Source organism: Schistocerca piceifrons, chromosome 7 (assembly GCF_021461385.2).
Source record: "Schistocerca piceifrons isolate TAMUIC-IGC-003096 chromosome 7, iqSchPice1.1, whole genome shotgun sequence".
Taxonomy (NCBI): domain Eukaryota; kingdom Metazoa; phylum Arthropoda; class Insecta; order Orthoptera; family Acrididae; genus Schistocerca; species Schistocerca piceifrons.
This window is the reverse complement of record NC_060144.1, coordinates 579,061,718-579,085,725: the sequence shown is the minus strand read 5'-3', so window position 1 is coordinate 579,085,725 and position 24,008 is coordinate 579,061,718. Positions and strand designations below refer to the sequence as shown.

The 24,008-nt window shown below is 44.9% G+C and overlaps 1 protein-coding gene across 1 annotated transcript in view; it reads left to right on the top strand.

The window, feature by feature from the left end:
• The window catches only part of LOC124805307 (cytochrome P450 6a2-like), a 119,491-nt gene that overhangs the window by 78,319 nt on the left and 17,164 nt on the right, over positions 1 to 24,008 (top strand). The window contains exons 4-5 of the mRNA XM_047265823.1: positions 3,981 to 4,217; positions 17,757 to 17,978. Of these exons, the coding sequence (XP_047121779.1) occupies positions 3,981 to 4,217; positions 17,757 to 17,978 (459 nt within the window). The remainder of the gene's footprint in view (positions 1 to 3,980; positions 4,218 to 17,756; positions 17,979 to 24,008) is intronic.

Below are 24,008 nucleotides of genomic sequence, written 5' to 3'. Positions count from 1 at the left end.
ATTTAGTCACTTTAAAACATTAGCTTCTGAAGTTTTAAAAATATTGAAAATACTGTTGTGTCAGTGGATGCATCTCGTTTATCTGAGATCACAGATGTAGCCACAATTGCTTTATTATTTGACTAAGATCAAATAAGCGATCCAAAGTGTCCCATCTTAAAATAAAATCACCGCACTCTTCCGTGCTGTCAGATGGCGGAAAACTAGAGTCTCTCCACCTCGACCGACGTGTCCTTTCTTCCCTTCCATCTCTCCTGTTCCCAAGAGCACCTTTCCCCTACCAACACACCGAGGTCATAACACTTGAGCCAGTGGGTGCTCCAGCATCTCCCCACCAAGTTACACACTTCGTACAACACTTCGACTTACAAACAAATCTACCATTATACCTACAGCAATGATTTTATAACTAAAATACGTATCGTGATCGACAGTTCATGTCATGTCTCCCAACAGCACTTATTGTAATTTTTTATTTGATATCTCATTAATGCCGAGATATTTGTGCTTCTAGCACACCTTCATCAGCAGTTACCACAGTTAATACATCGATTCACTAATAACGATCTGGTTCGACAGCCGTAGACGTATAAACATAAGATGATAGAGTATTTAACAACATTTCAGTTGTTAGACTATGGCTATAGTTCAATGCCAGTAGTGGATACATAGCTTCTTGTGTGACATAAAATCATTTATCTCTCAGTAAGTGTAGACATTTGTGGTGGAATGAAGTGTTGGATTATAATTATATTTATGACTGCAGCTGGTAATTTTTGATGCAATGTACTGCGTCGTGTTAATGGACTCGGTGCTCTTACATTTGATGGATCAGTCATTTTGGCCTCATTTCAGGCTTTAAATGATTCAAAGTTCAATTAATTAGGCTTTATTGCTTCTTGAACACGTTGCAAAATGGCTGTCAGGTCTGTATTTAGTGTTAATATAATATTGTTGGTAGTGAACGTCTGTTTTTACTACAAGTTCTCCACACGAAGGCATCCAGAAGTCACCAATCCGACAAGAATGATTTTCACACTCTACATAGTCACACTGACCCGCAGGTATCCACGAGTTACTCTCAAATGTTCCTTGATGTTCAACGGAACACGCCACGCTGAGTCTGAAGTACGGCAAGAAAGATCATACGCAAATTACCTAACTAGGACCAAATCGTTCACAACTGACGTCGCTTGGTTGGCTGGTTCATTGGGGACAGAGGACGAGACAGCGAGGTCATTGGTTATATTGAATTAGGGAAGGATGGGGAAGGAAGTCGGCCGCCCCCTTTCAAAATAATCATCCTGTCATTTGCCTGAAGCGATTTAGGGAAATTACGGAAGACCTAAATCAAGATGACCGGACTCTGGTTTGACCCGTCGTCCTCCCAAATGCGAATCCTGTGCGCTTACCACTAAGCCACGACGTAGCTTGATATTTACGAAACGATAACCGAAACAAATGCAAGATTTTCTTCATATTGATACAGATTTGTAAAGAGATCGTACAATGCTACGTTACATACCACAGCCTCGGGATTCTCCCAAGTCTCGTTAAGTTGCAGTCTTTTATTGTAAGCGCGTCCTTCTCGCACTTACCGAACAGTAAGTGGGAGGGCTAGGCAGCAACAGACGAACACGGTGGTCATTGAGTCAGGAAGACAACAGGGAGATAGCGGTACTGACTACACGTTGGAAGGTGACAGAGGTGTTCCACTTGGTTTTCTTCCTGGTGCCTGGAGAATTCTTGTGGATGGAGTGCACAGACCGTGTCTGTGTCTTGGTACTATGTGTGCTGTACATAAGATTTCCCAAGTGAAACATGCCTGTTTAATTGACACTTCTCTGTTTTGTCGAAGTTTGCACTGATCTGACGGCATGTCCCGTCTACCAGTATTTAATGTGGATTCTATATGTACTTCTGTACTGTTATTGCATTTTGTGCCGCTTTTTGTCCAGCCTGCCTGTTACAGAAGAAGTTCCTTCCATTTCTTTTTTAAGATAATTTCACTGTCTGGATTTTACCCATTGTGCGTACTTAATTCTTACTTTATGTATATTAACTCTCAAGATCATAGACATTTTCATGTGTATAAAGGAATTATGGCTAGAGTTTAATTTCACTTTGTGGTAAAGTTTTGTTCTCAGTGAGGATTCAAACTTTTCATTATCGCTGATTCGATAGTCACCCAGGCATTCTACGGTACTTGACTAGAGCACTAAATCTCCAACTAGAATCCCAAAGGAAATATTCAGGACAATTTGGAATATCTTGTGAACCATAGCTACCTAGTAGGTCTATGGCGTATAATCGTCATTTTCTACAGGTACTTATGGTACATGTTACGCGTTATTATGGCGGGTGGTTTAAATTTTTTGTCTGGTGCTTTTATTTGCCGTAAATGTGATAACGGTATGGCGGTTATGTGTCGTAAATGTGCACACGAAAGTACACTGCTGGCCACCGTAAATGCAACACCCTGAAGGAAGCATCCGAATCAAGTGAAATTTACGCCATGGGTTTGCAGCGATGAGATATGCAACTGATTAGAATTTCAGCGCAGACGCACATCACGCGCGCCTGTGGCGCCACCTCATAGCGCCATTTAAGGCTTGGCGATTTCGACGAGTGTACGTTCGGCACGTGTGTTTACCTTGTGGTTGTTTCACAAGACGATCAGTTATGCCTCGTAGACAACAGCGAACATCGTTTGATCAAGTATCCGAGTTCGACAGAGGAAGGATAGTGGCTTAGCGAGATTGTGGATTATCATACAGAGAAATCGCTAGTGGTGTTGGACGAAACCAAACAACTGTAATGCGGATATGTGACCGTTGGATGCAGGAGGGTACGACGGACCGACGTCGTCGATCGCATTCACCTCGGTGCACCACTGCACGTGCTGATAGGCAAATTGTGCGCGTGGCAGTGACGGATCGCTCAGTGACATCCCGAACCATAGCACAGCACACTGCGTCTGTAACGCATCATCCAGTGTCTGCGCGTACCATTCGACGCCGTTTACAGCAGAGTGGTCTGTCCGCAAGACGTCCATTGCTTCGTCTACCATTGACGCAGAACCACAGACGTCTCCGTCGCCAATGGTGTGATGACAGACGGATGTGGACGGCAGAATGGAATGACGTTGTCTTTACTGACGAGGCACGCTTCTGTCTGCAGCACCACGATGGTCGGATTCGAGTGTGGAGACACCGTGGAGAGAGGATGCTGGACAGCTGCATTATGCACCGCCACACTGGTCTTGCACCGGGTACTATGGTATGGGGCGGTATTGGATATTACTCTCGCACGCCTCTAGTACGCATTGCCGGTACTTTAAATAGCCGGCGCTACATATCCGAGGTGCTGGAGCCAGTTGTCCTTCCTTACCTTCAGGGCTCGGCCACAGCCATATTTCAACATGATAATGCGCGACCACACGTGGCACGCATTGTCCAAAGGTTCTTCGTCAATAACCAGATTGAATTGCTTCCCTGGCCGGCTCGCTCTCCGGATCTTTCGCCGATAGAAAACATGTGGTCCATGTTTGCTCAACGAGTGACCCAGATTACATCCCCGGCTGACACACCAGATGATCTTTGGCAACGTGTGGAAGCTGCTTGGTCTGCTGTACCCCAGGAACACATCCAACGTCTCTTTGACTCAATGCCGAGACGTGTGGCAGCGGTGATCTCCAACGATGGCGGCTACTCTGGCTACTGATTCTGGCGGGAACCACGTGTCACAGACGTCTGTAAACGTAATCATTTGATACTTGGTCAACATGTTATCTACAAAATAAATTTTGTTGTGCTACCTCTTGTCTTTCTTGGTGTTGCATTTACGGTGGCCAGCAGTGTATTTTCTTACAAACCCTTTTTATCGATACTGCGCAAGGTTTAGCGTTGTGAAGTCCAAGCCCGCGGATATGTCCTTGCCTTGCGTAAGGTGTCGAACTATTTACTTGAATTCATCCTCAGGTACGATGGCCCTTCGTTTCCTTTACGGCGGCGTGCCGTTCCTGCAACGCTTCAAAGCCAAGTTCACGGGCGACGCCGTCTCCGACTTCTTCCTCGAGCTGGTGCGCCAGACAGTCGACGAGCGACTGGAGAAAGACCTCAAGAGGAACGACTTCCTCGACCTGCTCATCCAGCTCAAGCAGAAGGGACACCTGGACGGCGACGCCCACGCTCTTGTGCAGACCGAGGAATCGATTGGTAAGCACTGTGAAACTTTGCTTGGTAGCAATTTATAGCTCAGTCTTCTCATTACGTTTTTCTGTTGAGAGCTACTGCATTAACAGCGAGAAGTGTTCAAGAAGTGCCAACCGTTCTACTTCAAAATGGTTGCGGATCCTTTATGGACTATCATCTCTGTACTTATGATCCATTTCATACATGCCACCCGATGTGGTGTCCTGTTCCACCTCTGGGGCGTCGAGAATGACGTGGTGTGGTCTGTGCCACAGTCACACAGGGGGTTGTGCCATTCTGCAGTGTCCCTTACGGGGGCCATCTGAACCTTGCGTGGCTGCAGTTAAGACAAAATCCTACGCCGAGGAGGAAGTACTACTATCGATTCCCGTCACTGATCTTGATGAAAGTTTGTATAGGTAACATTTACATACGTCTTTGCCCCAAGGTGAAAAACTCTAATTGTAATTGGTATGTGCACGACAGTGTACGGCCAAACATGTTCCAAAAAGCCGCTCACGAAAATGTGAGTTTCAACTGGTCCTATCTCGGGTTCTATTGATCACACACATAATGACGCAAGTGTTTTGGGCATTACATGGCATAGCAACTATTTGTATACATATTGAAAGAACGGGCGATCTATAGTTATCCTGCAGCACAGGGTCAAAATTTAAACATCACTTCCTCCAGCCGAGACAAATTGTACAAGTCTAGTGTTGATTCTGTTTTAAGTGTATTTCAAGGGTAGACATTAGACGGCTTATGAAAGCAGCATTTTTTTCACTGGCGTTTCCTGAGAAAACCCAGAAACACCACGATTTCTGTATACGAAAAGTACTAATTGTGGGGATTATCACTTCTATAAATCCTATTCATGACTGATCGACGAAATTGTTACCATACGTTCTGAAGGCGATATTCCCGGGGCCCTTCGAATCTTTTTCCGATTTGATCATCCATTAGCGAAATCCAGAGATTCAAAGTTACCGCACATATGCAGAAGACCGCAAAAACCGAATTTTAGCCGTTTTTGCTCTCTGAGGCGCAATTATTTCAATGCGTAACCGTAGCAAACGGTTCAAACCTTCAATATATGTTCTTCAAACCTTGAGTACAAATCCTTATCCGTTACCAAGATACACCAGAAAAACCAATATCGTTGGGTTTCATAAGTATCAATTGTGGGGATGTCATTTTTTGTAAATTCTGTTCATGGTAAACCGTAGAACTTTATGCCATATGTTCTTGAAATGATATTGTCGTGGAATCTTGAAACATTTTTCAGTTCATTACTCGTTTCCCATATCAAGAGGTACAAAAGTACCGCACTTACACACTAAAAAAATTCAGATTAATATGCGGTCTGAGGCATGAATGTAGTTTTAACTCTCATAGTGAAGCTATGGAAAGGGTTCTGAAGTCATCACACAACGTTTTTAGTCACAATATTTTCACCAATAGAACTTCATGATGCGCAGTCCCTGTGTAATGGGCACTTCGTATCTTTACAAATATGTGAAAACTGGTAATGCAGTGACAAAAAAGGGGTAAAAAGGTCTTAAAATGTCTTTACAGAGCTGAACATAACTGCCAAAAGTGATGTAAAACTGTTACAAATTCAGTAAAATACTCCTAATAATATTTTTTTCTCTTTTAAGAAAAAAATCATAATTTGAGCCGTTTCAATCAATAGCCATCGGTAAGTAAAGTGTCCAGAAAAAAATGGTAAGCAAAACATTTTGTGTTAGCCATATATTTATGAGTACTTATTTGTTGTTTATTTGTAGCAAAGTACAGAAATGTGTCTAATGTACAAATAAATTGTCGAAATCCTAATGACAAAATGTTAAAATTTGTGTGAAATCCTATGGGACTTAACTGCTAAGGTCATCAGTCCCTAAGCTTACACACCACTTAATCTAAAGTATCCTAAGGACGAACACACACACCCATGCCCGAGGGAGGACTCGAACCTCCGGCGGGACCAGCCGCGCAGTGCATGACTGCAGCGCCTGAGACCGCTCTGCTCATCCCGCGCGGTTCTTAATGACATCTAGAACTCGTTTTATATAATCTGAAAACCCTATTGTAGCAGGGAGAAGAAGGGAATAAGCTGAAGAATGCTTCTATCAGAGAACAAAAAAGGCAAATGTGTTCCTGTCCAAGACCCTGACAGAAAATCGAGGAATCAGCTTCTTCACTTCCCATCTCGTCTTCCTCACCAAAATTTTTTGGATGTTAACATATTCGACCTTTTTTGTGCTGAAAGCAGAAAGACAGCGACGATGGAAGAGAGAGGAGGCAGTGCCAGTGGGAGAGAAAGAGAGCGGAGACAGCGATAGTGGTGGCAAGAGAGTGTGATAGTGAAATGAAAGGAAGATTGATGAGCACAACAGGGGTGGGATTCAAGGAGAAGAGAGAGCATTTATTGATGGTCAATGAGAGTTGGTGGCAGTAAAGGAGAAAGAGATGTGAATGAAGATAAAAGCAGTGGCGTGAAAAGAGAAAGTAGAGACTGGAAGCCAGAAATACAGATGGGTGGAGACCATTCAGTCATTCCGGTGTCTGGTGCCTTCTAGACTTCAAAGTATAGGTGTAGGGAAGACCACATTTGGAAAGAAATTTAACCACGTGCACATAGATGAAAAACATGTTGGTCTCACCAGAATTTTTGAGCTGCTAAGATATAGTGGAGATAATGGTAGTCGGTAGGAAACATAAAAGTAGGCAGAGTAAGTGAGACAGGAGACAGTGGCAGTGGGATACGCCAGTAAGGAATGGGAGAAAAGGGAGATGATGGGAGATACACGCATGGAGAGTGGCAGTGAGAGGGAGATTCTGCATTGAAGGCTCAACTACAAAGAAAATCTGAGTAAAAGGATTTAGAATGTAATGTGATAAAAGAGAGCGACAACATTCTCATGCCAACAGTTTTGGTGAGGATGGCAGGATTAGTACTGAGGAAGCTGATTGCCCACTTTTTTGTCTGACTCCTTTAAACTGGAAGATATTCGCCTTATTTCTGCTCCGACTGGAGCATTTTTCCGCTCATAAATGAATATTTGTGTGTTGCAAAGTTATAGCAAGAAGTTTCCGAAAAAGCTTCCAAAACCAAATGCTCACACCCAGATATTTTGTGTGAGTCGATTTGTAGATGTAAGACGCTCAAGCTACGCTGAAATTAAAATGTTCCAAAACCAGTGCAAGGAAAAATATACTTTATGCACACTGGAAATCCTTCTCATTTCATTGTTATCAGTCGTCCAAACTCTATAAATGATTCGAATGGTTGAGCGAGTTTCCTGGCCTCCACATTTTCTACGTGTGGCGACAATCGGCTGTTTCAAGTCCTGCCTTTGGAGTTTTCTGGTAATTATTTCCTCTTTCTTTCGACGTTTGTGATTCGAGATCTGCCAGTAACTGTCATAGTTTCAGACGTATGGAATACTTCTGTCTTTACAAGAATGTTACAATGCCAACGGTTTGACCTGTGTGGTAGAGAATTTTTATGGTCTCGTTTCGAAGTGAGTGATTAAAGGACGCCTGTTGAATTCCGATCTAATCCCATTTCTGCGAGTTCTGGTGCATTATTTGGAGTTCACTTATTGTCACTATTTGATATAGCTTATCTACTTTTCAGACTGCTTCGTCGGGAATGCGATGTCATAGTATGTGATCGGCAGTGGGAGTGAATTTAGTTTTGGAGATATCTGCTGGCAGATGCAACAATTAATTTCATTTGCCATTTTGTTATCACTTTCTTTGAAACAGCATCGCATGGTAATGGGGATAGTCAGTACCCCTCCCTAACGCATTATTTCATCAATTTCAGAACAGCCATTTCAGTCTGCAGTGAAGTGTATCCTGCTATTAAACTACTTTACCCGTTAAAACCTCCCCGTGAACCACAGACCTTGCCGTTGGTGAGGAGGCTTGCGTGACTCAGCGATACAGATAGCCGTACCGTAGGTGCAACCACAACGGAGGGGTATCTGTTGAGACGCAAGATAAACGCGTGGTTCCTGAAGAGGGGCAGCAGCCTTTTCAGCAGTTGCAGGGGCAACAGTCTGGATGATTAACTGATCTGGCCTTGTAACACTAACCAAAACGGCCTTGCTGCGCTGCTACTGCGAAAGGCGAAGGCAAGGGGAAACTACAGCAGTAATTTTTCGCGAGGGCATGCAGCTTTAATAGGATTGGGGAGAAGAGAAGTTTGTGGCACAACTTGACTAGAAGAAGGTATCGGTTGGTAGGACATGTTCTGAGGCATCAAGGGATCACCAATTTAGTATTGAAGGGCAGCGTGGAGGGAAAAATCGTAGAGGGAGACCAAGAGATGAATACAGTAAGCAGATTGAAAAGGACGTAGATTGCAGTAGGTACTGGGAGATGAAGAAGCTTGCACGGTTTAGAGTAGCATGGAGAGCTGCATCAAACCAGTCACAGGACTGAAGACCACAACAACAACAACACGTTAAAACTTGGACAAGACGAGCACAGAGTGCTCATGAACTTCACCTTATGGAGGAACGTCAGTTTTTATTACAGATATGATTCTTGTCTACCCGACAATGAAATTTGTTACTAGTTATACCAGAAAGAGGTTTCAAAGGCAACTAATAAATTAGATGTGTCAGTAACCCCAAGTCTCTGAATGCGTTTGCAGAAAAATGACTTAAGGGAACACTAAACAATACCACCCGCCAGGGTCATCATAATCAGCAGAACACAGCTTCTATATCGGAGATGACAAAGAAATTCGTATCAATTTTCACTGTGTTATTTTCTTATACATACGAGTGAATTAAACCCTTACTGTTTTTCCCTTAAGGCCTTCACCCTATGTTAAGACTTGTATAAGCTGAATGCTAAACACGAACTTTCACAAATTATTGTAGTGATTTACTTTTCCCCAAAGGAGGACTATTTTGGTTTATGCGCTTTTAAATACACAGTCATATACTGTTTACCTGGATTGTGTCCTCATTGTGCCTCAACTAGTGCGAGACATACCATTCAGAATCTACATATATTTTCTTCAACAAGCTGTGATGTAAATGGGAGGAGATACTTTCCATTAACCAGCATTTGCGTTAATGCTTCCGACGAATCACTGCTTAACTGCGTCTTTGCGCACTACAAATAGTCTGATCTTATTATAGTGGTTCCTGCAGCACCTGTTCATAGGGCCAAGGGCTCTAATAAACTTCCTTGAGCTATGCCTTCATTTACTTCTACGTACATTAATTACTCTCCATTCAAAATAACACACTGCCTCCTCCCTGCCAAGAGATCTTCAAGCCAGACACAGATTCCGTTTGATAACTATTTTTCGTTTCTTTTTCTCTTTTCTTAGTCATGATTTGATGCGCCATCCCCAAAATTCAAACCTTCATATCATAGTAGCCCCAGCTATTTGTTGGGTGTATTCAAATGTCTTCCCCCTCGACAGCTCCCTCTAGTATCATGGAAGTTATTCCCTGATGACGTTACACGTATCTTGTCATACTGTCCCTTCCCCTTATCAGTGTTCTACATACGTCCATTTCTTCGCCAATTTTGCGGAGAACCTCCTAATTTATGTTATCGCTGCATCTCACTCCCAACGTTCTTCTGCAAAATCTGGACCCTTTCTCTTCCGATTCCGTGCTCCTACTGTCCATGATTCGCTACCATACAGAGCCATCCTCGAACGAACATTCTCAGAAATATCTCCCTGAAATTAAGGCCTAAGTTTGATACCGGTAGACTTCTGTTGGCCAGGAAGAAAACCTACCGTACTGTAATGGTACAGGTCTGGACATGAACCTGTTGCATTTTCAGGACACCGATGACACCCAGTAGATTCAGCATTTCGTTATACCAACAGTTTCCTGACAGTGATCCAGTTCTCAGGGAAATTACCAGATATATATATATATATATATATATATATATATATATATATATATATATATATATATATATATATAGGGTGTTACGAAAAGGTACGGCCAAACTTTCAGGAAACATTCCTCACACACAAAGAAAGAAAATACACTCCTGGAAATGGAAAAAAGAACACATTGACACCGGTGTGTCAGACCCACCATACTTGCTCCGGACACTGCGAGAGGGCTGTACAAGCAATGATCACACGCACGGCACAGCGGACACACCAGGAACCGCGGTGTTGGCCGTCGAATGGCGCTAGCTGCGCAGCATTTGTGCACCGCCGCCGTCAGTGTCAGCCAGTTTGCCGTGGCATACGGAGCGCCATCGCAGTCTTTAACACTGGTAGCATGCCGCGACAGCGTGGACGTGAACCGTATGTGCAGTTGACGGACTTTGAGCGAGGGCGTATAGTGGGCATGCGGGAGGCCGGGTGGACGTACCGCCGAATTGCTCAACACGTGGGGCGTGAGGTCTCCACAGTACATCGATGTTGTCGCCAGTGGTCGGCGGAAGGTGCACGTGCCCGTCGACCTGGGACCGGACCGCAGCGACGCACGGATGCACGCCAAGACCGTAGGATCCTACGCAGTGCCGTAGGGGACCGCACCGCCACTTCGCAGCAAATTAGGGACACTGTTGCTCCTGGGGTATCGGCGAGGACCATTCGCAACCGTCTCCATGAAGCTGGGCTACGGTCCCGCACACCGTTAGGCCGTCTTCCGCTCACGCCCCAACATCGTGCAGCCCGCCTCCAGTGGTGTCGCGACAGGCGTGAATGGAAGGACGAATGGAGACGTGTCGTCTTCAGCGATGAGAGTCGCTTCTGCCTTGGTGCCAATGATGGTCGTATGCGTGTTTGGCGCCGTGCAGGTGAGCGCCACAATCAGGACTGCATACGACCGAGGCACACAGGGCCAACACCCGGCATCATGGTGTGGGGAGCGATCTCCTACACTGGCCGTACACCACTGGTGATCGTCGAGGGGACACTGAATAGTGCACGGTACATCCAAACCGTCATCGAACCCATCGTTCTACCATTCCTAGACCGGCAAGGGAACTTGCTGTTCCAACAGGACAATGCACGTCCGCATGTATCCCGTGCCACCCAACGTGCTCTAGAAGGTGTAAGTCAACTACCCTGGCCAGCAAGATCTCCGGATCTGTCCCCCATTGAGCATGTTTGGGACTGGATGAAGCGTCGTCTCACGCGGTCTGCACGTCCAGCACGAACGCTGGTCCAACTGAGGCGCCAGGTGGAAATGGCATGGCAAGCCGTTCCACAGGACTACATCCAGCATCTCTACGAATAGCAGCCTGCATTGCTGCGAAAGGTGGATATACACTAAACTAGTGCCGACATTGTGCATGCTCTGTTGCCTGTGTCTATGTGCCTGTGGTTCTGTCAGTGTGATCATGTGATGTTTCTGACCCCAGGAATGTGTCAATAAAGTTTCCCCTTCCTGGGATAATGAATTCACGGTGTTCTTATTTCAATTTCCAGGAGTGTATGTTATGTGGAAATGTGTCCGGAAACGCTTACTTTCCATGTTAGAGGTCGTTTTATTACTTCTCTTCAAATCACATTAATCATGGAATGGAAACACACAGCAACAGAACGTACCAGCGTGACTTCAAACACTTTGTTACAGCAAATGCTCAAAGTGTCCTCCGTTAACGAGGATACATGCATCCACCCTCCGTCGCATGGAATTTCTGATGCGCTGATGCAGCCCTGGAGAATGGCGTATTGTATCACAGCCGTCCACAATACGAGCACGAAGAGTCTCTACATTTGGTACCGGGCTTGCGTAGACAAGAGCTTTCAAATGCCCCCATAAATGAAAGTCAAGAGGGTTGAGGTCAGGAGAGCGTGGAGGCCATGGAATTGGTCAGCCTCTACCAATCCATCGGTCACCGAATCTGTTGTTGGGAAGCGTACGAACACTTCGACTAAAATGTGCAGGAGCTCCATCGTGCATAAACCACATGTTGTGTCGCACTTGTAAAGGCACATGTTCTAGCAGCACAGGTAGAGCATCCCGTATGAAATCATGATAACGTGCTCCATTGAGCGTAAGTGGAAGAACGAAACTAAAATAAGCTATAACATGGAAATTAAGCGTTTCCGGACACATGTCCACATAACATCTTTTCTTTATTTGTGTGTGAGGAATGTTTCCTGAAAGTTTGGCCGTACCTTTTTGTAACACCCTGTATATATATGAGCCAACCGAACACGTCGTCATCATAAGTGGGCTACACTTCGACGCCTACCAATGTGAGCCCCTGCCACTGGGTGGCCGATACTCTTTGGACGCACCCAGGCGGCGAACCACCGACACTGTCTGTTGGCCTAACCATAAGGTCAGCTTCACTCTGTCACCGTCTCCACGAGACCACCTGCAGATGTCCTGTCATCACCTCATGATCCGAGGTACGAAGTGCGGTACCCCAAGCTCCCGTCTGACGTCGACAGACCGAGCACCCCACCACCCACCTGTCCAGGGTTCGTCACTCAGATACCACGGCCTGCTCTGGTTAGGCCGGCCACCAGCCTGCCCCGCTCCAGCCATCTGAGCTGGATCGCTACCACGACACCGTAATTCGGCAATAACAACAGAATGCGCTAGTGGCCAATCCTGCTTGCTATAGGACTGCCTCTTCGAGAAGCACTTACAGCAGTGTGTCCACGTTGGTGCGCTTGGCTGGAGGGTTGTGCAACTATAGCCCGTCATCTGCTTACTGCAGGCACACTACTCCTTCAAATCTTTTTTTTATTTCAGTCTCTGATCAGTATATAAAGTTCCTCGAAGATGACCGGTTTCAATCAGTAATGACCATCTACAACTCTGTTGTAGAAATGTTTCTCTTTTTAATTCCAGTCTTTGATCACAATATAAATTCCTTCGACTATGGCCGGTCTCAGTAATGACATGGCATTCTGGCATTTGCGGGCTATATCGCAGCTTGTGAAGGCTTTGTCTGTCTCTGGTTAACAGTCAACAAGAGTCAAAATATTCGGCTACCGTCTTCATTGAGTTCTGTAACAAGTTTCAGCTAGTAATAGCAAATACCCTGTTCAAGAATCACAAGAGGAGGAGGTATACTTGGAAAAGGCCGGGAGATATGGGAAGATTTCAATTAGATTACATCATGGTCAGACAGAGATTCCGAAATCAGATACTGGATTGTAAGGCGCACCCAGGAGCAGATATAGACTCAGATCACAATATAGTAGTGATGAAGAGTAGGCTGAAGTTCAAGACATTAGTCAGGAAGGATCAATACGCAAAGAAGTGGGATACGGAAGTACCAAGGAATGACGAGATACGTTTGAAGTTCTCTAACGCTATAGATACAGCAATAAGTAATAGCGCAGTAGGCAGTACAGTTGAAGAGGAATGGATATCTCTAAAAAGGGCCATCCCAGAAGTTGGGAAGGAAAACATAGGTACAAAGAAGGTAGCTGCGAAGAAACCATGGGTAACAAAAGAAATACTTCAGTTGATTGATGAAAGGAGGAAGTACAAACATGTTCCGGGAAAATCAGGAATGCAGAAATACAAGTCGCTGAGGAATGAAATAAATAGGAAGTGCAGGGAAGCTAAGACGAAATGGGAGCAGGAAAAAGGTGAAGACATCGAAAATGATATGATTGTCGGAAAGGACAGACTCAGCATACAGGAAAGTCAAAACAACCTTTGGTGACATTAAAAGCAACGGTGGTAACATTAAGAGTGCAACGGGAATTCCACTGTTAAATGCAGAGGAGAGAGCAGATAGGTGGAAAGAATAAATTGAAAGCCTGTATGTGGGTGACGATTTGTCTGATGTGATAGAAGAAGAAACAGGAGTCGATTTAGAAGAGGTAGGGGATCCAGTATAAGAATCGGAATTTAAAAGAGCTTTGGAGGACTTACGGTCAAATAAGGCAGAAGGGATAGATAACATTCCATCAGAATTTCTAAAATCATTGGGGGAAGTGCCAACAAAACGACTATTCACGTTGGTGTGTAGATTATATGAGTCTGGCGACATACCAACTGACTTTCGGAAAAGCATCATCCACACAATTCCGAAGACGGCAAGAGCTGACAAGTGCGAGAATTATCGCACAATCAGCTTAACAGCTCATGAATCGAAGCTGCTTACAAGAATAATATACAGAAGAATGGAAAAGAAAATTGAGAATGCGCTAGGTGACGATCAGTTTGGCTTTAGGAAAAGTAAAGGGACGAGAGAGGCAATTCTGACGTTACGGCTAATAATGGAAGCAAGGCTAAAGGAAAATCAAGACACTTTCATAGGAGTTGTCTACCTGGAAAAAGCGTTCGACAATATAAAATGGTGCAAACTGTTCGAGATTCTGAAAAAAGTAGGGGTAGGCTATAGGGAGAGACGGGTCATATACAATATGTACAACTACCAAGAGGGAATAATAAGAGTGGACGATCAAGAACGAAGTGCTCGTATTAAGAAGGGTGTAAGACAAGGCTGTAGCCTTTCGCTCCTACTCTTCAATCTGTACATCGAGGAAGCAATGATGGAAATAAAAGAAAGGTTCAGGAGTGGAATTAAAATACAAGGTGAAATGATGTCAATGATACGATTCGCTGATGACATTGCTAATCTGAGTGAAAGTGAAGAAGAATTAAATGATCTGCTGAACGGAATGAACAGTCTAATGAGTACACAGTATGGTTTGAGAGTAAATCGGAGAAAGACGAACGTAATGAGAAGTAGTAGAAATGAGAACAGCGAGAAACTTAACATCAGGATTGATGGTCACGAAGTCAATGAAGTTAAGGAATTCTGCTACCTAGGCAGTAAAATAACCAATGACGGACGGAACAAGGAGGACATCAAAAGCATACTCGCTATGGCAAAAAAGGCATTTCTGGCCAAGAGAAGTCTACTAGTATCAAATACCGGCCTTAATTTGAGGTAGAAATTTCTGAGGATGTACGTCTGGAGTACAGCATTGTACGGTAGTGAAACATGGACTGTGGGAAAACCGGAAGAGAAGAGAAAAGAAGCATTTGAGATGTGGTGCTATAGACGAATGTTGAAAATTAGGTGGGCAGATAAGGTAAGGAATGAGGAGGTTCTACGCAGAATCGGAGAGGAAAGGAATATGTGGAAAATACTGATAAGGAGAAGGGACAGGATGATAGGACATCTGCTAAGACATGAGGGAATAACTTCCATGGTACTAGAGGGACCTGTAGAGGGCAAAAACTGTAGAGGAAGACAGAGATTGGAATACGTCAAGCAAATAATTGAGGACGTAGGTTGCAAGTGCTACTCTGAGATGAAGAGGTTAACACAGGAAAGGAATTCGTGGCGGGCCGCATCAAACCAGTCAGTAGACTGATGACCAAAAAAAAAAAACCTTCATCATCTACGGCACGATCCTCCTGCAGCGTAGAACCACCAGCCCAGGCCATTCTCTTCTCACAGCATTACAGTTCATTCGTTAATAAAGGTTGGTGTGGTACTGTGTCAGATGCTTTTCGTATATTAAGAGGTACTGCATCTACCTGCCAGCGTTGATCCACGTTATCCAGGATGCTGTGTGTTAAGAGTTAGAGTTTAGTTTCGAATTAACAGTTCCTACTCAATCCATATTGGCTGGAATGGCATTCTGTTAATGAAACGTAGTTGGAGCTTAGAATATGTTCTAAGTCTCTGGTGCAGATAGATGTCAAACATTTTGACGGTAGTTTTGTGCATTCCCTGATACCCTTCTTGTAAGCGGGTGTGGACTGTAATTTCTTCCAACCACTTGGTAGCGTGTTGTTTGGTCTAGGGGTCTACGGTATATTATGGGTAAAAGATAGAACGACGCAGTGGAAAATACTGTATAGAATCTCAGGAGACTCCAACGGTCTTGAAACTTTGTTGGATTTTAAAGATTTCAACTGTCGCTCAATTGCAGGGACACTAATAGCTACAGTAAATCACTGTACATCGCCTTAGCTGGTCAGCGCATTTGACTGCCATGCAAGGGGTGGGGGCTCGATTCCCGACTGGACACTGTATTGTGTTCACTGTTGTTTCATCGTTATCGAGGTACAAGCTGCCCAGTGTAGCGTCAACTGAAAAGAGCTGTAACTCGGTGGGGGTCTCCCAGTGATCATTGCCATATGAACATTTCATAATATTCTTCTCGGGTGTGCAGCCGGATCATAACGTCATCTTGACACAATATTTCAGCGTTCCAACTGGCCGCCATCTTCAGGTGAGAGTGCTGGTACACGATCTCGCCGGAACTGATTTCTCAGCGCAAGCGGCGGCCCCTATATAGGCCGCAGAAGACCCACAACGCGTGCGTGAGAAGGTGCCGTAACTGCCCTGTAGCGCAAGTAAACATACCGTGCCACCAGTGGTGGAAAGAGGCGAAATCGAGATATCGCTATCAAAAATTAATAATTATTCCGACGATCGAAACACAGACCGTTGTTTTTTAATGTCTGATAACACCGGGTTTCAAGTCTTACTTAAAAGGTAGCCCTTGTCGCTATTAATAAGATTATCAGATAAACCAATCTCTATGGATTCTTTTAAAACACAGTCACAATAGCGAGAAGCAGGGGCAACCATTTGTGTCTCGTCGTACAGCATTCTGTGTCCCTCAGTGAGGTAGTGCTCCGTCACTGCAGGTTTCTCAGGCTGAAGCAAACGTGTGTGCCGCTGGTGCTCAACACATTGGTTCTGAATGGTCCAGATAGCCTGACCAATATAAGCCTTCCCACAGTGGCAAGGGATCTTGTACATACCGGGTTTACTCAAACAAGAGTCATTCTTAACAGAGCCAAGACGTGCTCTAATCATTTCTGGCGGACGAAAAATACTTTTGATATGATATCTTTTTAGAATTCTTCCTACCCTCGAGGAAATGCTCCCAACAAAAGGTAGAAAAGCCACCGATTTGCAGGTATCTTTTGGTGGTTTAGGCGAAGGTCCAAACTGGAAAGCACGACGGATCTGTTTATCTGTATAGCCGCTTTGCTTGAACACAACCTTGAGATGGTCCAATTCTTGTGTCAAGCTTTCTCCGTCTGAAATGGCATAAGCTCTTCTCGCCAACGTCTGCGGGACCCCCGTACGCTGGAACGATGGATGACAGCTAGAAGCATGCAGGTAACAGTCCCTGTGCGTAGGCTTTCGATAAACACTGTGTCCCAGTGTCCCATCATCCTTTCTGTACACCAGAACATCCAGAAACGGAAGCATTCATTTTTGAGTGTATCATATCTGCAGCAGGGTAGCGATCAGACTTGAATAGTGCTCTCGGATTTTCCTCAGTAAAGGAAAGTTTGAAAACAGGATTTAGGGTATCTGCTTTTGCTTCACTACAACCACTTGCAGCTCCTGTGTCAACCTTGAGGGTCTGGAAGCTAAATTCGTTGCCACTGACAGCGTTAATAGGTATCACCACAATATGTTTTGGTTTTCTGACACTTATTTCTTTAAGACTGAGTTATGATTGTCACTGGAGACTTCATATATTGTACCTTCGTCAGCCAAACGTGTCTCCTTTGGCATCCCTCTATCTGGAGTCCACCAATCGTCGCAGCTGAGTTTTCCTGGTACGATACAGATGCCGCCTCCTGTTTGCAGAGTTCACGCACGAGCTGATGACGGCGCAGTGCTTCGTGTTCTTCGCGGCGGGCTTCGAGACGTCGTCGACGACGATGAGTTTCTGCCTGCACGAGCTGGCGGTACACCAGGACGTCCAGGAGCGGGTCCGGGCGGAGGTGGACGCGGTCGTGCGCAAGCACGGCGGCGCCATCACCTACGACGCCATCCAGGACATGACCTACCTCGACCAGATCGTGGCAGGTGCGTCTCCAACCACAAAACACGAGGTCTCTATCGCAGCGAAAAAGTAAACAAATCTTTTGCTAGCGATCCCCAAAAGCGACTACTAACTTTAATGTATTCTCACGGCGTACAAGCTCAGTGCTAATTCCATTTACTTTTTTTATTTGACCTGATCTTATTAGGACCATTAGGCCATCTCTTATATAGGAGCAGGGTTTCACATATACAGTACCTTTCCTTACCATAGTTACGTAAGAACTATTACCCCTACACTATTTGCTGAAAGAGGGTAGTTGATATTTCTACCGTTTAGGGTTAAAGACGTAGGATTTCGAGATATTTCTGGCTAATGACCAACCAGTACCTCCTGGTTTTGGATGAGCTGAGCTTTCGCCCTATATGTTCCGCAATTTTCATAGTGCACATAGGTCGGCATTGAGATTCTCGGTAGCTGCCTTCGCGGAGAGAACTGGAGATCATCAGCGTACATGTAGCATTTGCAGTAGTGCAAAACTAATGACATTTCAGATACTTTTGGGACCCAACACTGAACCCTGGGGGACAGCTGAAACTACCTGCCTCTATTGTGACTTTATAGTGCCGAAAATGACGCATGCTGGTTGACGTCAGGTGCGAGCGAAACAACTGCACTTCACTTGGCGAGAAATGTAGGGTACTAAGTTCGGAAAGTAGGACATATTGTCAAAGACTCTGGTGGGGTCTAAGAGGGACATGAGTATGAACTCGTAATTTCTTGCCACAAAGATTACAGTATTTAGAAACTGACTGGTAGACCTCTTACATATCATACACCACTGGCCATTAAAATTGCTACACCAAGAACAAATGCAGATGATAAACGGGTATTCATTGGACAAATATATTATACTAGAACTGACATTACATTTCCACACTATTTCGGTGCATAGATCCTGAGAAACCAGTACCCAGAATAACCACCTCTGGCTTTGATACGAGTGGGCAATGAGTCAAACAAAGCTTGGATGGCGTGTACGGGATCAACTGCCCATGCAGCTTCAACACCATACCACAGTTCATCAAGAGTAGTGACTGGCATATTGTGACGAGCCAGTTGCTCGGCCACCATTGACCAGACATTTTCAGTTGATAAGAGATCTGGAGAATGTGCTGGCCAGGACAGCAGTCGAACATTTTCTGTATCCAGAAAAGCCGGTACAATACCTGCAACATGCGGTTGTGCATTATTCTGCTGAAATGTAGGGTTTCGCAGGGATCGAATTAAGGGTAGAGCCACGGGTCGCAACACATCTGAAATGTAACGTCCACTGTTCAAAATGCCGTCAATGCGTACAAGAGGTGACCGAGAGGTGTAATCAATGGCACCCCAAACCATCACGCCGGGTGATACGCCAGTATGGTGATGACGAATACACGCTTCCAATGTGCGTTCACCGCGATGTCGCCTAACACGGATGCGACCATCATGATACTGTAAACAGAACCTGAATTCATCCAAAAAAATGACGTTTCGCCATTTGTGCACCTAGGTTCGGTGTTGAGTACACCATCGCAGGCGCTCCTGCCTATGATGCAGCGTCAAGGGTAACCACAGCCATGATCTCCGAGCTGATAGTCCATGCTGCTGCAAACGTCGTCGAACTGTGCATATGGTTGTTGTCTTGCAGACGTCTCCATCGGGTCACTCAGGGCTCGAGACGTGGCTACACGATCCGTTACAGCCTGTCATCTCGACTGCTAGTGACACGAGGCCATTGGGATCCAGCACGGGGTCCTGTATTACCCTCCTGAACCCACCGATTCCATATTTTGCTAACAGTCATTGGATCTCAACCAATGCGAGCAGCAATGTCGCCATACGATAAACCGCAATCGCGATAGGCTACAATCGGACCTTTATAAGTCGGAATCGTGGTGGTACGCATTTCTCCTCCTTACACGAGGCATCACAACAACGTTTAACCAGGCAACACCGGTCAACTGCTGTTTGTGTATGAGAAATCGGTTGGAAACTTTCCTCATGTCATCACGTTGTAGGTGCACCACCGGCGTCAACCTTGTGTGAATGCTTTGAAAAGCTAATCATTTTCATATCACAGCATCTTCTTCCTGTCGGTTAAATTTCGCGTCTGTAGCACGTCATCTTCGTGGTGTAGCAATTTTAATGGCCAGTAGTGTAGTTAATGCTTTTACCATGTTGCCAAACCTGGCAAACAAATCTGTAACAGAACTTAGCATATCAGTTGCAAAGATATTCGACACCCCTCCACGCTAAACAAAGACACCAGCCTAAGACTGTATTTCAAGTTGCTTGTCAGACCTATATACGACTGCAGCTGACAAAACATGCATCACCATTCGATATGGTTTGAACTACCTGAAGTAAAATTATCAATAAATTTTTTTTTACTATCGTCTGTGGCAGTGACCACAGTACACAATAAATCCTGTTAGAAGTGTTATTTTGGTAATTAGCGTATGTGCCGTTCACTAATGTGAAAACATCGAAACTATTGGAACTGGTTCCACACAGCCAGATCGCATTACGAAACAGTTACCTGCTAGAAGAGTGAGTCTCGTATATTTTCTGTTTGTTTTTTACGTTTACGTCCTCTCTATCATAGTCGGACTAGGTAATATACGAGGGGCGTTAAATAAATAATGCAACATGGTTTCCTGGGCCAATTTCGGTTGAAAAAAATGTGGGATTTGTTGTGGGTCATCATATAATATTCCATCTTCAGCCCCTATAGCATAATCGCTATTCGTAGCATTCAAATGGCTCTGAGCACTATGGGACTTAACTTCTGACGTCATCAGTCCCATAGAACTTAGAAATACTTAAACCTAACTAACCTAAGGACATCACACACATCCATTCCCGAGGCAGAATTCGAACCTGCGACCGTAGCGGTCGCGCGGTTCCAGACTGTAGCGCCTAGAACCGCTCGGCCACTACGGCCGGTCGCAGCATTCAAATTGGCGTCTGTAATGAAGGTGCGCTCCAAACCGAGAGCTGTCATTGACTTTCCTTTTGTCAGAAAAGCAGGGCATCGCAGATATTCTATGGCCCTTGCAGCAAGTCTAAGGAGATCTGGCAGTACACAAACGCAAGGTGAGACGTTGGGTGAGGCGTCTGCCGACATCGCAATAAAGTCCACATACCCGTCCGAACACTCCCGCACTGGCTGGCCACCCACAACTGTGACTCCTACAATGTTAGAAGGTGCGGACACTCTCGTTCGAGGTGGTCGAGGAATCACAATCAAACACCTCACAGTCCAACTGCACGTCTCTGTTGGTAGTGCTGAAACAATCGTCCGTTAGCTGGGGCACTGAAAGGTGTGTCCACTGAGTTCCTCACCACCTGACCAAAGACCATCAAGAGCAACGAAGGATCATCGATGTGGAATTGGTGGCCGATTACGAGACTGGTCGTGACAAGATTCTTCACTTCCACAGGAAACAAAATGGCAATTCATGGAGTGGCTCCACACCGTCTCTCCTCCGAAAAAAAACCATCTACATCTACATTTACATCTACATCTACATTTATACTCCGCAAGCCACCCAAAGGTGTGTGGCGGAGGGCATTTTACGTGCCACTGTCATTACCTCCCTTTCCTGTTCCAGTCGCGTATGGTTCGCGGGAAGAACGACTGTCTGAAAGCCTCCGTGCGCGCTCTAATCTCTCTAATTTTACATTCGTGATCTCCTCGGAAGGTATAAGTAGGGGGAAGCAATATATTCGATACCTCATCCATAAACGCACCCTCTCGAAACCTGGCGAGCAATCTACACCGCGATGCAGAGCGCCTCTCTTGCAGAGTCTGCCACTTGAGTTTATTAAACATCTCCGTAACGCTCTCACGGTTACCAAATAACCCTGTGACGAAACGCGCCGCTCTTCTTTGGATCTTCTCTATCTCCTCCGTCAAACCGATCTGGTACGGATCCCACACTGATGAGCAATACTCAAGTATAGGTAGAACGAGTGTTTTGTAAGCCACCTCCTTTGTTGATGGACTACATTTTCTAAGCACTCTCCCAATGAATCTCAACCTGGTACCCGCCTTATCAACAATTAATTTTATATGATCCTTCCACTTCAAATCGTTCCGCACGCATACTCCCAGATATTTTACAGAAGTAACTGCTACCAGTGTTTGTTCCACTATCATATAATCATACAATAAAGGATCCTTCTTTCTATGTATTCGCAATACATTACATTTGTCTATGTTAAGGGACAGTTGCCACTCCCTGCACCAAGTGCCTATCCGCTGCAGATCTTCCTGCATTTAGCTACAATTTTATAATGCTGCAACTTCTCTGTATACTACAGCATCATCCGCGAAAAGCCGCATGGAACTTCCGGCACTATCTACTAGGTCATTTATATATATTGTGAAAAGCAATGGTCCCATAACACTCCCCTGTGGCACGCCAGAGGTTACTTTAACGTCTGTAGACGTCTCTCCATTGATAACAACATGCTGTGTTCTGTTTGCTAAAAACTCTTCAATCCAGCCACACAGCTGGTCTGATATTCCGTAGGCTCTTACTTTGTTTATCAGGCGACGGTGCGGAACTGTATCGAACGCCTTCCGGAAGTCGAGAAAAATAGCATGTACCTGGGAGCCTGTATCTAATATTTTCTGGGTCTCATGAACAAATAAAGCGAGTTGGGTCTCACAGGATTGCTGTTTCCGGAATCCATGTTGATTCCTACATAGTAGATTCTGGGTTTCCAAAAACGACATGATACTAGAGCAATAAACATGTTCTAAAATTCTACAACAGATCGACGTCAGAGATATAGGTCTATAGTTTTGCGCAACTGCTCGACGACCCTTCTTGAAGACTGAGACTACCTGTGCTCTTTTCCAATCATTTGGAACTCTGCGTTCCTCTAGACACTTGCGGTACACGGCTGTTAGAAGGGAGGCAAGTTCTTTCGCGTACTCTGTGTAGAATCGAATTGGTATCCCGTCAGGTCCAGTGGACTTTCCTCTATTGAGTGATTCCAGTTGCTTTTCTATTCCTTGGACACTTATTTCGATGTCAGCCATTTTTTCGTTTGTGCGAGGATTTAGAGAAGGAATTGCATTGCGGTCTTCCTCTGTGAAACAGCTTTGGAAAAAGGTGTTTAGTATTTCAGCTTTACGCGTGTCATCCTCTGTTTCAATGCCATCATCATCCCGGAGTGTCTGGATATACTGTTTCGAGCCACTTACTGATTTAACGTAAGACCAGAACTTCCTAGGATTTTCTGTCAAGTCGGTACATAGAATTTTACTTTCGAATTCACTGAACGCTTCACGCATAGCCCTCCTTACGCTAACTTTGACATCGTTTAGCTTCTGTTTGTCTGAGAGGTTTTGGCTGCGTTTAAACTTGGAGTGGAGCTCTCTTTGCTTTCGCAGTAGTTTCCTAACTTTGTTGTTGTACCACGGTGGGTTTTTCCCGTCCCTCACAGTTTTACTCGGCACGTACCTGTCTAAAACGCATTTTACGATTGCCTTGAACTTTTTCCATAAACACTCAACATTGTCAGTGTCGGAACAGAAATTTTCGTTTTGATCTGTTAGGTAGTCTGTAATCTGCCTTCTATTACTCTTGCTAAACAGATAAACCTTCCTCCCTTTTTTTATATTCCTATTAACTTCCTTATTCAGGGATGCTGCAACGGCCTTATGATCACTGCCTCACTCTCAGCCAATAATGCGATGTCGACGTTCCGCGGAGACTCTGAAGGGGCTATTCCATTTGATGTCTTTGCTCATGGTGCAACGAACAGCTCCGAAGTCTACTATGCTACACTCATAAAACTGAAGAAACGACTTCAGCCTGCTCGTCGCCACAAAAATGCAAACGAACTTCTTGGCCTCCCACACGTCTGCACACCCGAGAGGAGCTCACAAAACTTCATTGGACTTTTCTTCTTCATCCGCCCTGCAGTCTGGATTTCGCACCTCCCGACTTTTTGCCCAATGAAGGGTGCACTCCGTGGGAAGCATTATACAGATGATGGGGAAGTTATTGATA